The sequence below is a fragment of the Rhinoderma darwinii genome, chromosome 2, assembly GCF_050947455.1.
Source record: "Rhinoderma darwinii isolate aRhiDar2 chromosome 2, aRhiDar2.hap1, whole genome shotgun sequence".
NCBI classification, from domain to species: domain Eukaryota; kingdom Metazoa; phylum Chordata; class Amphibia; order Anura; family Rhinodermatidae; genus Rhinoderma; species Rhinoderma darwinii.
Window position 1 is genome coordinate 103,584,055 of NC_134688.1, and position 14,706 is coordinate 103,598,760.

Consider the following 14,706-nt stretch of genomic DNA (forward strand, 5'->3'; position numbering starts at 1 on the left):
TTTTCGCTATGACACTGTCCGTAGCGATTTGGACAGTGTCACAATGATTTTACACGCCCCCTTGCCAATTACATGCCACATTGACAGTACAGGGGGTTATTTATATATTGGGCACCAAATATAACGCCACCTATATCTAAATAAGATGGGGAATAAAATGTAAAGTGTACCAGAGTTTGTGCAGCCCTGCCTATTACATGCTGCACATGTATGGGTAGGTGAAAGGTTCTCTTTAATTGCCGGCTGTGTATATGCGGTCGGGGTCCTTTAAAGGGAATGTGTTGCCAGAAAAACATGTTTTTTTTTTTTAATTAAACATTTAGTGTGTAAGTGATTAAACATTGTTCAAATTTTTTTTATTTTTTTCACGAGTCAGGAAATATTATAAATTAGATTCTAAGTTATAATATTTCCCATTGCTGGTCACTAGATGGAGCTATTCCCAAAATTGCAGCATTGCAAAATTGGGTAAAAAGCCCTCGCTCTAGTGAGCTCTCAGCATCCCCCCCCTCCTTTATCCTGGCTAGTGCTGGGATAAACGAGGGGTTTGAACGGTCTATCCTCCTACACTGTGTGTCGCCATTTTTTGAGCTAACACACAGTGTAGTAGGTTTACATACAGTAGTAAACGTACACAAACACGAACATACATTGAAATCTCTTACCTGCTCCTGCCGCCGCGGCTCCCTCCGGCCCGTCCGCTCCGTCTGCTGCCGCTGGTCCAAGTGCACAAGTCCGGAAGCCGCGACCGGAAGTAGTAATCTTACTGTCCGGCCGCGACTTCCGGTCCACAGGAAAATGGTGCCGGACGGCGCCAATTTCAAATTGGACTGTGTGGGAGCGGCGCATGCGCAGTTCCCACACAGACGGCGTACACAGAAGTGGATGGGACGGGAGCCGTTCGCAGTCCCTATGGGGCTGTGGCTGCCGTATTCCATGTCTGTATGTGTCGTTAATCGACACATACAGAAATGGAACAAAAAATGGCAGCCCCCATAGGGAAGAAAAAGTGTAAAAATAAGAAAAAGTAAAACACAAACACATAAATATAAACGTTTTTAATAAAGCACTAACATCTTTAACATATGAAAAAAAAAATTGTGATGACACTGTTCCTTTAAAGCCCGGGCCATAGACTTTTTACGGTGCGGGTTTTAGCTTGCTGCTCGAGCTATCGGGCAGCTGAATGTCGGGTCTCCAGCAGTCACTGACTCCCGGGGATCTTGAGGAGAAGATATCTCCTGATCTCTTCTACACAGCGCTCTAGGAACACTGTGTATATGAATAGAGGCAGCGGCAGCCTATATTGGTACCGGTGATCATGTGACTGGTCACATGATAGCCAGATGCTGGTAGTGGCAGGCTGCTGCTGGGTCTTACTAAACCCAGCACAGCCCTGTTAGTGACCATAATCAAGAGGGCTAATTTCCCCTGTAACTGGGGCTGCTGGAAAAACATGGTGTAAAAGTAGAAAAAAGTAAAGTATTTTCTGACCTTTTGAGGGACGGACCATAATAATAAAAAAATAAAGTGCAAAATATTTAATAATAAATACACATAAAATAACCACCCCAAAACCCCCCCCCCCCCACTGCCGCCAATGATAGTCGTAATGCCAGCCTTGACCCAATTAGCCTAAAATAGACGTGTAATATATCAATTTACGGTAGATGACACAAATAAAATGTATATTTTGAGGTAAAAGTATATTACAATTAAAAAAAGCATGTTTTTTACTATAATCTTCGAACTTTAGGCCTAGAAATTCTAAAATAGCAAAAAGGATGTGTATAAAAATGATAAAAAAAAAAAGAAACCTGCATGGTCTACAATAAAAACATCGCAAAAATCACGTCGCTAGCCCAACAAATAAAGAAGCTATAGCCGTTTAATGTGTGGTAAAAAGTATCTGGTCCTGAAGGCTCAAAATAGCTCGTTCTGGAAACGGTTAAAGAGGACCTGTAACCAGGTCCTAACGTCCAATTTACATATATTACCTTTAGCCTGCTCCCTCCCTGTTTCCAGTGCTTTTTATTTTCTCTGCTCTGCTTGCCCTTCGTTCCTGAGTAATTCTCCGTACATTAGGCGCCCGATATGGTAATTCTCTCTAGTTAGCCAACGGAGCATGGACTACAGTAAATCTTCCTGGGTGGAGCATCTTCACTGCCTATGACTCTGTCCAATCAGCGCAAGGCAGCTTGTGACGAGCCTTGCCCAGCATGAGCTGCTGATATAAGCAGAGCTTATAAGATAGAATAGCTCCGTACATACACTTGCAAGAAAAAGTGAGACTTTTGGAATTACCTGGATTTCTTCATTAATTACTAATAAAATGTGGTCTGATTGTGTTTGTCCATAATTGTGACTTGGATAACAATCTAATCTAATAACACAAACCGCTGTACAGTTCATGTCTCCTTGTGAACACTGAGAAAACATCCACAGCGCATGGAGAAAAAGTAAATCCTTGAATTTAACTGGTAGATCCCCTTTAGCTGGAATCACCTCCGCCAAACCTTTCCTGTATCTGCAAATAAGATTTGCACAACATTGAGGATGCGTTTTGGACCATTCCTCCCTGCAAATTTGTTTCAGTTCATGAATATTTCTCGGATGCCTTACTTGTACAATGCTCGTCAGGTCATGCCATAGCATCTCGGTAGGCTTAAGGTGAGGACTCTGATTTGGAATGGCCAAATCACAAATCATCATAATTTTAAAGCATTTTTTTTAAACCATCCTTTAGTTGATTTACTTGTGTGCTTTGGGTCATTGTCTTGTCTCTTCAGCTTGAGGTCATGGACTGCCGCTCGTACCTTATTCTGTGAAATTCATAAGGCTCCCTTAACCATGCTTCACAATTAGGATGAGATATTGGTGTGCAGTATCCTTTCTTTTCCAAACATTGTGATGTGTGTCAGAATCATTGCAGAACATCCAGGTGGCCTCGGGTAAACTTGAGATTGGCAACAATTTTTTCTTTGGACAACAGTGACTTCCTTTGTGGTGGTGTTCCATGAGAAATAACCCGTGGGTTATTTCTCACCTCTTTCAGGATTGCCCGTTGTGCTCTTGAAGTGATTTTTAACAGTACCCCACTCCCGCGGGAGAGTAGCAACTGTACTAGGTTTTCTCCATTTGTAGACTATTTTTTTCTAGCCATTAATTGATGTACACCCAGGCCTCTAGCAATGCTTTTGTAGCCCTTTTCAGCTTCATGCATTTCTATAACCCGTCTTCTAAGGTCTTCTGAAAGTTGACACAACCAACCAACAACAACCAATCTTTCTAGAGAGAAACCGATTTGTCAGTAACCAGCCGTTGTGTGATTTTATTTAATGGGCAAAGCACCTGTGTAACCAACACTTCAAATCGCATCTCCTTAACCCCTTAATGACTGGGCCATTTTGCACGTTAATGACCAAGGATTATTTTTTGCTTTTTCATGGTTGCATTCCAAGAGTCGTAACTTATTTTTTTATTTCGTCGACCTAGCCGTATAAGGGCTTGTTTTTTGCGGGACGAGTTGTATTTTGTAATTCTACCATTTTTAGATGCTTATAATATATTGATTAACTTTTATTAACTTTATTTTAGGAGAGTTTTGAAAATAAGCGGCTATTCCAGCATTGATTTTCACGTTATAAATTTACGCCGTTTACTATGCAGCGTAAATAACATGTTCACTTTATTCTATGGGTCGGCGAGATTACAGGGATACCAAATATGTAAGGGTTTTATGTTTTCCTACGTTTGCACAATAAAAAGCCTTTTAGAAAAAAATTACTTGTTTTTGCATCGCCGCATTCCAAGAGCCGTAACGTTTTTATTTTTCCGTCAATGTGGCCGTACGTGGGCTTGATTTTTGCGGGGCAATGTGTAGTTTTCATTAGTACTATTTTGGGGTACATAGGACTTATAGATTAATTTTTATTTAATTTTTTTATGGGGGGAATGGGAGAAGAGAATTTTGCCGTTGTTTTTTTTGGACGCCGTTCATCCGGCGGATTAATTAATGTGTTCATTTTATTGTTCAAGTCGTGACGATCGCGGGGATACCATATATGTGTATGTGTGATTTGTTTTGACACTTTTACTAAATAAATCGTTTTATTTGATTTTCACTGTAATTATTATTATTTTTTTCACCAACTTTATTTAACTGATTTGACATTTATTTTTTTTTTAGTCCCACCAGGGGACTTCACTATGCGATCTGCTGATCGCATATATAATGCTTTGGTATACTTAGTATACCAAAGCATTATTGCCTGTCAGTGTAAAACTGACAGGCAACCTGTTAGGTCATGCCTCCGACATCGCCTAACAGGCAGATGCTGAAGGCAGACCTGGGGGTCTTTGTTAGACCCCCCGCTGCCATGGAAACCCGACGGCGAACCGCGATTTCTTTGCGGGGGCGCCGATGGGGTGACAGAGGGATCTCCCTCTGTCAAACACATTAGATGCCGCTGTCACTATTGACAGCGGCATTTAATGGGTTAAACTGCTGGAATCAGAGCGCGCTTCGATTCCGGCAGTTGCAGCAGGAGCCAGGCTGTGTATAACAGCCGGGCTCCTGCCGCTGATCGCGTGGGTACAGTCTCAGTACCCGCGCCATCACAGGACGGATATATCCGTCCTCCTGCGCGAACTAGCAGCTGCAGAGGACGGATATATCCGTCCTTCGGCGTTAAGAGGTTAATGGAAACCTATTTTGCTCTTTAAAGGGAATGTGTCGCTAGACATATTTTTTTTTTTTAAAGTTAAACAGTTAGTATATTCCATTCTAGTCACTAGAGGGAGCAATTCCCAAAATTGCAGCATTGGCATGTGGTAAAGCAACCTCATTGCTTTATGCTGCAAAATTGGAGAAGACACACTCGCTCTAGTGTCCTCAAACAATCCCCCCCCTCCTTTTATCCTGGCTAGTGCCAGGATAAAGGAGGGTGTTGAATGTTCAAACCTCCTACACTGTGTGCCGGCATTTTTTGAGCGAATGCACAGTGTAGGAGGATTAGATACAGTGGTAATCGCACAGTAAAACACGAACAAACACAGACATAACTTATCTGCTCCTGCCGCCGCTGCTGCCTCCACTCCTAGTCTGAACATATGGCCGGAAGTCGTCGTCTTACTGTCCGGCCGCGGCTTCCGGTCCACTTGAGAATGGCGCCATATGTCGCTCTGCCGAAGACCTTCCTTTTGGTCTGTGTGGGAGCGGCGCATTTATGTGCCGTATTCCATCTCTGTATGTGTCGTTAATCGACACATACAGAGATGAAAAAAAAAAAATGGCAGCCCCCATAAAGAAGTAAAAGAAAGAAGAAAAATAAAAGTACAACACAAAAACACAAATAAATAAAATTTATTTTAATGACATACTAAAAGCAATAACATTTTTTTGTCCCTGCGCTGTCTGTTTACTCGATGTTCTAAAAAGACCTGAACAGTACAACAGTTTGTCTTTTTTTAGATTGTCTATAATTGTGACTTGGATAACAATCAAACCACTTTTTATTAGTAATCAATGCAGAACTCCAGGTAATTACAAATGGTTACGTTTTTTAGCTGGTGAAGCATTGCTCTCCAAAATCTAGGCTTTCTGTCATGAGGCGGGATATGTCTGTATCATGGGCACTCTGACTCTTATTCTTCTGCAGGATGTCATTCAGTTGCACATCAGCTGCTCATCTGATAAGGAAGAGAAATCCTGCAAAGATGGGTCTGAGAAGGAGGAAAAAAGTAAAGAGAAGGGGCCAAAGAAAATGTTGTCTAGAGGTTGGTATTTATTTTTATCATGTAGAGAATGCGACTGATCACAATTTGATGGTCTTTGACAGGTAATGTTTTTAAAGGATTGTTCACACTTTAGACTTTGATCACTACATAAGTCTGCAGCACTAGGTAAAGAGCAGCAGCCCTTTGCATACTGCTACTCCTAACCTGACTGCACAAACTGCATCTCTGCCACTTCCTCTGGAGGTAGGTGGTGGTCATCGATTAGTAGAGTGGGAAAACTTCTTAATGTCCTAGCCTGGCAGTGGAACTTTACAACTCATTCTAGAGTTATGCCATATAAAATTCACTCAACACTGTCTATCATATTCTGTGTAACTGTTTTGTGTATTGTTTTTATTCTTAGATTCTAGTCAAGAGTACACAGACTCTACTGGAATAGACGTACATGAATTTTTAGTGAACACACTGAAGAATAACCCAAGGTATATTATATTTTGTAATTTTTATTTCTATTTTATTATAGTCATAGCGCATCTCAGAAGTATTTATTTTCTGCTTTTAAATAATATTTTTTTTGGACCATACTCTTCATTAGAGCTCTATGAAAGCTGTTTCATTCAGTTATACTGCAGGGCCATACACTGGAGACATACTAGTTTTGAGGGAAATGGATGCTCAACTAATGAAGGAGAGGCGCGTCGGTCCCCTAAGCTCCTATATTCGGAATGGGCGTGTCGCCTGCAAACTGTTTGCAATCAATAGAAGCCACAGAGCAAAGCTTTTGTGCTCTCCATGTTGGCGCCATACTTCATTATCTAGAGAAGAAAACCAAAAACACTAAGGAAGTATATGAAGGAAAATGGATCAATTAGTGAGTCCTGCTTAATATTACTTTTTGCACATGACACGAGGCGCACTTTTACTGCCGAGGATGCATGTTTTATCATGTCTTGCCATGACTAGAATATAAGGAATAGAGCTTAGATTTTGGCATCACATTTTTTGGTGGCGTTTTTAGATGCGTGCCAAATGTTAAAAAAAATTGTTGCAGCAATGTAAGGGTTAAATTGGTAGTGCTGCCTATAGCAACTGATTCCAGCCTTTGATTTCTTAGACGAGGCTTAAAAATGAATGCAGTAATTACATTGGTTGTTATGGGCAAAACCTGCTTTCATAACCACTGATATTGATTTCTAAGTCCTTAGTTGCTGACTTGGATGCTGCTACCTCTCTGCTCCTCGTTCTTTTCAACATCTAAATCTTTTTTTCTTTTATGTCTTTCTCTTCTTTCTTAATTTCTTTCTCTCTCTCGCTCGCTTTCTCTCTCTCGCGCTCTCTTTCTCGCGCTCTCTTTCTCGCGCTCTCTTTCTCGCGCTCTCTTTCTCGCGCTCTCTTTCTCGCGCTCTCTTTCTCGCGCTCTCTTTCTCGCGCTCTCTTTCTCGCGCTCTCTTTCTCGCGCTCTCTTTCTCGCGCTCTCTTTCTCGCGCTCTCTTTCTCGCGCTCTCTTTCTCGCGCTCTCTTTCTCGCGCTCTCTTTCTCGCGCTCTCTGTCCGGCTCGCTCGTTCTCTCGCTCTTTGTCCGGCTCGCTCGCGCTCTCCCTTTGTCCGGCTCGCTCTCTCGCTCTTTGTCCGGCTCGCTCTCTCGCTCTTTGTCCGGCTCGCTCTCTCGCTCTTTGTCCGGCTCGCTCTCTCGCTCTTTGTCCGGCTCGCTCTCTCGCTCTTTGTCCGGCTCGCTCTCTCGCTCTTTGTCCGGCTCGCTCTCTCGCTCTTTGTCCGGCTCGCTCTCTCGCTCTTTGTCCGGCTCGCTCTCTCGCTCTTTGTCCGGCTCGCTCTCGCTCTCTCGCTCTTTGTCCGGCTCGCTCTCGCTCTCTCGCTCTTTGTCCGGCTCGCTCTCGCTCTCTCGCTCTTTGTCCGGCTCGCTCTCGCTCTCTCGCTCTTTGTCCGGCTCGCCCTCGCTCTCTCGCTCTTTGTCCGGCTCGCCCTCGCTCTCTCGCTCTTTGTCCGGCTCGCTCTCGCTCTCTCGCTCTTTGTCCGGCTCGCTCTCGCTCTCTCGCTCTTTGTCCGGCTCGCTCTCGCTCTCTCGCTCTTTGTCCGGCTCGCTCTCGCTCTCTCGCTCTTTGTCCGGCTCGCTCTCGCTCTCTCGCTCTTTGTCCGGCTCGCTCTCGCTCTCTCGCTCTTTGTCCGGCTCGCTCTCGCTCTCTCGCTCTTTGTCCGGCTCGCTCTCGCTCTCTCGCTCTTTGTCCGGCTCGCTCTCGCTCTCTCGCTCTTTGTCCGGCTCGCTCTCGCTCTCTCGCTCTTTGTCCGGCTCGCTCTCGCTCTCTCGCTCTTTGTCCGGCTCGCTCTCGCTCTCTCGCTCTTTGTCCGGCTCGCTCGCTCTCTCGCTCTTTGTCCGGCTCGCTCGCTCTCTCGCTCTTTGTCCGGCTCGCTCGCTCTCTCGCTCTTTGTCCGGCTCGCTCGCTCTCTCGCTCTTTGTCCGGCTCGCTCGCTCTCTCGCTCTTTGTCCGGCTCGCTCGCTCTCTCGCTCTTTGTCCGGCTCGCTCGCTCTCTCGCTCTTTGTCGGTCTCCTCCAAGTTCTACAGGTGGATTGTTTATTATTAGTGTAGTTAAATGCACTGGCAATGTTGGTTACAGCAACTATTCTCTTGGAAGAAATTCACAAAGCAGGCTCGGCTGTGAAGCCTGGAGACATGTTCAACAACCGATTCATGAGTTATGCTAGACTTTTATAGACTTGATTTTCCACTATGGCTCCTTCACTACAGTAATTTTATATTATAGGTTACACACACACACACACGAGTTTAGACTACAAATACTCCAAACTAATATTTACAACAATAATTAAAATGAGCAACTCTTTTTCCAATATGGCAATTGCAAGCATTGTGATTTTCTTTAAGGGCCAGTTCACACACAGATTTTTGACGCGGAAACCGTGTTGGAAAACGCACCGAAAATGCCTCCCGTTGATTTCAATGGGGACGGAGGCGGTTTTCTCCCGCGAGTAGAAAAAGTCTTGCGGGAAAAAGAAGCGACATGCCCTATCTTCGGGCGTTTACGCCTCTGACCTCCCATTGACATCAATGGGAGGCAGAGAAAGCGTATTTCGTGACGTGTTTTTGCCCGTGGCGCTCAATGGCAGCGGGCGATAGCCATGAATAACGCGGCAAACGGCATGCAGGCAGATCAAAAACGGAATTTTGAGGCAGAATTTTCTGCCTGCAAAAACTCTGTGTGAACTTCCTTAAGTTGTCAATAAAGTTTCCATTCAACTTAAAGGGGTTTTATGTAAAGAAATATTAATCACTATCGATGAAAAGATAAGCAACATTCTAATATACTTTTTTTATTTTTGTTTGCTGTCAATGATGTCTTCCTTTTTTAGCTGAGAAGTGAGTTAAAGAGGACTTGTCACCTCTCCTGATGTGTCTATTTTAGTAAATACTTGTATTCTCCATAAAATAACAATTCTGTAGCACCTTTTATTAGAAATCTGCATGTGCTGTTACTCGTTTATTCCTCCTAGAAATTAATAAATTTGCATCTTAGCGCTCACGTTCCTCTTGTTAAAGTGGCGTGTCCCTACACAGTCGCTCTGTAAGCATTAATTGTACAGTATATTTGTCCGAATGTACAGTAACATCCAGTTGTCAATTTTTTCCATAAATTTGTAGGAAGAATAATAGAGGAATGGCACAACACAAAGTTCTAATAAAAGATGCTCCAGAATTGTTATATTATGGGAAATACAAGTATTTACTAAAAAAAGATGTCAGGAGAGCTGACCGGTCCCCTTTAAACAGGTCATCAGCAGCACAAACCTCAGTGGTTTTGCTATAAAGTATTATAATATAGTATTATAGTCCAGGAGGTTTAGCTCACAGAGCATTGCCTAGACTGGATACAATTGTATTCCTTCTCATCTGAGAGCGGGACTAAGTATGTACCATTTTGACACACTGACAGCAAACAAATCTCTTTAAAAAAAAAATGATTAGGAATTAAAATAATTATATTAGAAAGTTAAAGAGCTTTTCATTTTTATAGCGATTAAGCTTTATTTTTATAAAAATGGAAAACCCCTTTTAGCATCAATTTAAATACTCCCTGAAACTGGCCTATCTGGACTAATAATTAGAGCTATTAAAAACAAAAAATAAGTATTTGAAGGATGTTCAGGCAAGTATTTAACGAAATATGCCAGCTGATATTGACAACTATGTTGAGCTGCATAGTTATATTTGCCACACAGTGTTTTACTAATATTCTCAAGCGCTGCTTACTGACGCCAGCCAGCTGTTTATATTTTTAGTGATTCATAAAATCAGAGAGGTCTTAACTCTGCCTAGACCTCATCTTGACCCCTACCTTATCCTGTCCCATCATTTAACATAACTGTACGTCATGGCCGGGATGGCGGAGTCTGAAGCGGGCTCACGGGTTGAGCCCGCTCAATACTCAGTGGGTGTCTCTCTGTTACATCCAACGCTTCACCGTGACTTCACGTCCACTGTTTAACTGCTTAGGCAGCCTGACATCTTTGTTCTCCTATGAAGCCCTGCCAGAGACGTGGCATAATAGGAGCCGGTAAAAATGACAATACACTGCAATACATAAGTATTAAAGTGTTTTGTACCAGCAAGTCCCCTCAAAGGACCAAAAAATTAAATCTAAACAAATGTTGGCGGTTTTTAGTTAATTACAAAATAATTAAGAAATGTGAAAGTAAATTTTTTCCCTGAAGTACTGAAAAAAACCCAAAAACAAACAGTTGGTATCACCATGTTAGAATTCCAAACTATTACAATGCAACTTTATTTAATCCACAGGCTAAACTGTGTATAAAAAAACGCCACAATTGCTGTTTTTGGACACTTTATTAAATCTTTTTTGGGTAGTTAAAGAGTGATCAGAAAGTGGTATGTACCCAAAAATAGGAAGAACAAAAGCAAACCCTCCATCGACCCAAAAATAAAAGCCAGTTATTGCAACGCAAAACAATTTTCTTTAACATTTGTTTTTCTTCGTAAAACTAGTAAATCATAAAAAACCCTATTTAACCCGTTCGTGACGAGCGACTGATATATCCGTCTCCGGCGGGTGTTAATTCCTGCAGAGCAACGGATATATCAGTCATTCACTTTAACTGTTGTCACTATGTGTAAACACACAGTGCCAAATCCCTGGCAACAGCTGTCGTAGACAGCTGATCGTAACTGGGAGCTGTCAGGACCGATCACAGTGGTCCTTGTATGGCGATCGCTGTGATTGCTCAGTCAGATTTGACTGACCAATCACAGCATGTAGAGGCAGGGCAAACCACTCCGTCGTTCTCATTCCTGTCAGATTTTTGAGAACGGAGCTGTTCCTTTTTTTCTCCAGGGACTAGTGGAAAAAAAAAAGACTTTGATCACCCCCAGTGCCGCATTTACTACCCTCCTCCCCCCTCCTTTGTGCTAATAAATTTATAACTTTATTAATGATATAGAGGATGGGATTAAAGAGGCTCTGTCACCAGATTTTGCAACCCCTATCTGCTATTGCAGCAGATAGGCGCTGCAATGTAGATTACAGTAACGTTTTTATTTTTTAAAAAACGAGCATTTTTGGCCAAGTTATGACCATTTTTGTAGTTATGCAAATGAGGCTTGCAAAAGTCCAAGTGGGTGTGTATTATGTGCGTACATCGGGGCGTTTTTACTACTTTTACTAGCTGGGCGTTCTGACGAGAAGTATCATCCACTTCTCTTCAGAACGCCCAGCTTCTGCCAGATCACGCTGTGACGTCACTCACAGGTCCTGCATCGTGTCGGCACCAGAGGCTACAGTTGATTCTGCAGCAGCATCAGCGTTTGCAGGTAAGTAGCTACATCGACTTACCTGCTAACGCCGATGCTGCTGCAGAATCAACTGAAGCCTCTGGTGCCGATGTGTCCTCGCTCGTCTGACACGATGCAGGACCTGTGAGTGACGTCACAGCGTGATCTGGCAGAAGCTGGGCGTTCTGAAGAGAAGTGGATGATACTTCTCGTCAGAACGCCCAGCTAGTAAAAGTAGTAAAAACGCCCCGATGTACGCACATAATACACGCCCAGTTGGACTTTTACTTTTAAACACACCCACTTGGACTTTTGCAAGCCTCATTTGCATAACTACAAAAATGGTCATAACTTGGCCAAAAATGTAATCTACATTGCAGCGCCTATCTGCTGCAAAATCAGATAGGGGTTGCAAAATCTGGTGACAGAGCCTCTTTAATAGCACTATTTCTATTTTTGCAGATGACACCAAGCTATGTAATATAGTTCAGTCTATGGAAGATGTTCATAAATTGCAAGCTGATTTGAGCACACTATAAGTGTTTGGCCGTCCACTTGGCAAATGAAGTTTAATGTAGATAAATGTAAAGTTATGCACCTGGGTACGAACAACCTGCATGCATCATATGTCCTAGGGGGAGCTACACTGGGGGAGTCACTTGTTGAGAAGGATCTGGGTATACTTTGTAAATCATAAACTAAATAACAGCATGCAGTGTCAATCAGCTGCTTCAAAGGCCAGCAGGATATTGTCGTGTATTAAAAGAGGCATGGACTCGCGGGACAGGGATGTAATGAGGCATGGACTCGCGGGACAGGGATGTAATATTACCACTTTACAAAGCATTAGTGAGGCCTCATCTAGAATATGCAGTTCAATTCTGGGCTCCAGTTCATAGGAAGGATGCCCTGGAGTTGGGAAAAATACAAAGAAGAGCAACGAAGCTAATAATGGGAATGGAGAATCTAAGTTATGAGGAAAGATCAAAAGAATTTAAAACTATTTAGCCTTGAAAAGAGACGACTAAGGGGGGACATGATTAACTTATAAATATATGAATGGCACATACAAAACATATGGTGAAATACTATTTTGTAAAACCCCCTAAAAAAAACAAGGGGGCACTCCTTCCATCTGGAGAAATAAAGGTTCAACTTGCGGAGGCGACAAGCCTTTACGTGCGTGCGTATTTTTTTTAGGTCAAGGGTGTGTGTTAGGGGGAATTAGTTAGGTTAGTAAGATTAGCATCGCTCAGCGTCTATACCCGGCAGAAGAGGCCTCCGCCATGATCTGCTCAGGTACAGAAAGTGCAAGTGAGACTGAGCAATTTTTAATTTTTGTCATCGTCCACTAGTGCCAAGGAGCCACAACCAAAGCGCCGCAGGCACGATTGTCCACCTGGCACCAGTGCCTTTGATCCTGATTGGGTGCCCAAGGAGTCATACACCGAGGGGTTTAGGGAGGAGGACTTTTTTTTTAATATTTTTCTCCGAGGAATTATTCCTAATGGTTGAGCAGGCCAATTTATACGCTGCTCAAGTTATTGCTGGTCTTATTATTAAGCCAAAAATAGCGTGTGGCGACCAGTAGTTGTGGCAGACGGTTTAACCTATTGGGTACTCCTATTGAACATGGGTTTGGTTAAGAAACCTACGATTAGGTCCTATTGGACATCTGATGCCCTTTATGACACCCCTATGTACAGGGAAGTGATAAGGCATCTCTTTGAGACCGTACTGCGCTTCCTTCATTTCGTGGATAATACACTTTGCCCACCCCGCAGTGACCCCAGCCTTGACCGGCTTTTTAAAAATAGTTTGCTTTTAAATTCTTTAAATGGCAAGTTTTCACAGACCTAAACCCCTTAAAAAAATATTGCTGTGGAGGAGTCCCTGGTCCTTTCAAAATGCCGGCTTCAATTCAGGTCATATTTGCCAAATTAGAGGGCCCGTTTCGGGTTAAAAATTTATAAATGATGTGAGTGACTCGGGCTACACACAAATTTACAGTGTATGAAGAGAAAGACTCACAAATTGTCACTCCAGAATGTGCCCCCCTTCACTCAACGTCAGTGGGAAAATTGTATAGGTCCTTTTGCACCCTCTTTTTGATAAGGGGTACCATTAATATGTGGACAATTTCTATTCCAGCATACACCTCTTCAGGTGCCTGTCTGAGAAGAAAAATCTTGGCCTGTGGCACCATATGCCACAATTAAAAAGGCCTGCCAAAGTCCCTGGTCGAACAAAAATTAAAAGCTGGGGAAAGCAGGGCACTTTGTAATGAGGACTTGCTGCTTGTCAAATTCCGTGACAAGAGAAATGTTCTCATGTTAACAGCCGTTCACCCAGACCGCAGCAGCCACATTCCTGTACGCAGAAGTAGTAGTACTGTCCGTAAGCCTGTGTGCATACAGGACAACCGTAAATATATGGGTGGGGTGGATCTTGCAGACCAGATGCTGCAGCAGTACAATGATGTCCGGAAATCCCGGATATGGTACCATAAACTGGCCGTTCACCTCATCCAAGTGTCCCTATATAATTCATTTGTGATTTTTAGAAAGGCGTGGAACCGGGGATCCTATCTTGAATATCAAGAAAATTTTATAAAAAAAAATATTATTTGGAGGGGAGGGGTGGCATCATCAAATCAAGCCAGCAGAATTGTCCCAGGGCAAAGTTTCCCATCCGAAGTGCCCCCTACTGTGGAAAAAAAGCTGACCCCAAAAGATGTCGCGTATGTTCTAAAAATTGAGCAGGTGTCTCATTGGTAACTGGTTTCCCTCCATACTCCGAGAAACCAGGGCTCTGCATTAGGGAATGTTTCCGGGTGTACCATACGTCCCTAAATTAATAATTTGATTTGAAATTTATTTCTTTTTAGCCCTTATTCACATTTTCTTTACCATTTTATTATAAAATCCATTGATTTTTGTTTTAACTTCACATTTTATTACACTATAGCCCACATATAAATTGGAATACAAGAAAAAATCCAAAATAAAAAAAATAATAGTTCTCACTATTTCGCTACATGAATACCATTAGGGAAAGATCCCCCACCAAAAAAAGAAAAACTCTCGCTACACCTCTAGATGAATACCTTGTCCTATAAATGAGGTATTTGTGAAAAAAACAATACATAC

The 14,706-nt window shown here is 42.7% G+C and overlaps 1 protein-coding gene across 8 annotated transcripts in view; it reads left to right on the forward strand.

Annotated features, from left to right (window-relative positions):
* R3HDM2 (R3H domain containing 2) overlaps positions 1-14,706 on the forward strand; it is a 152,525-nt gene that overhangs the window by 97,204 nt on the left and 40,615 nt on the right. For all 8 annotated transcript variants that reach the window (XM_075851999.1, XM_075852004.1, XM_075851997.1 and 5 more), the window contains 2 exons: positions 5,661-5,778; positions 6,143-6,221. In XM_075851999.1, the coding sequence (XP_075708114.1) occupies positions 5,661-5,778; positions 6,143-6,221 (197 nt within the window). The remainder of the gene's footprint in view (positions 1-5,660; positions 5,779-6,142; positions 6,222-14,706) is intronic.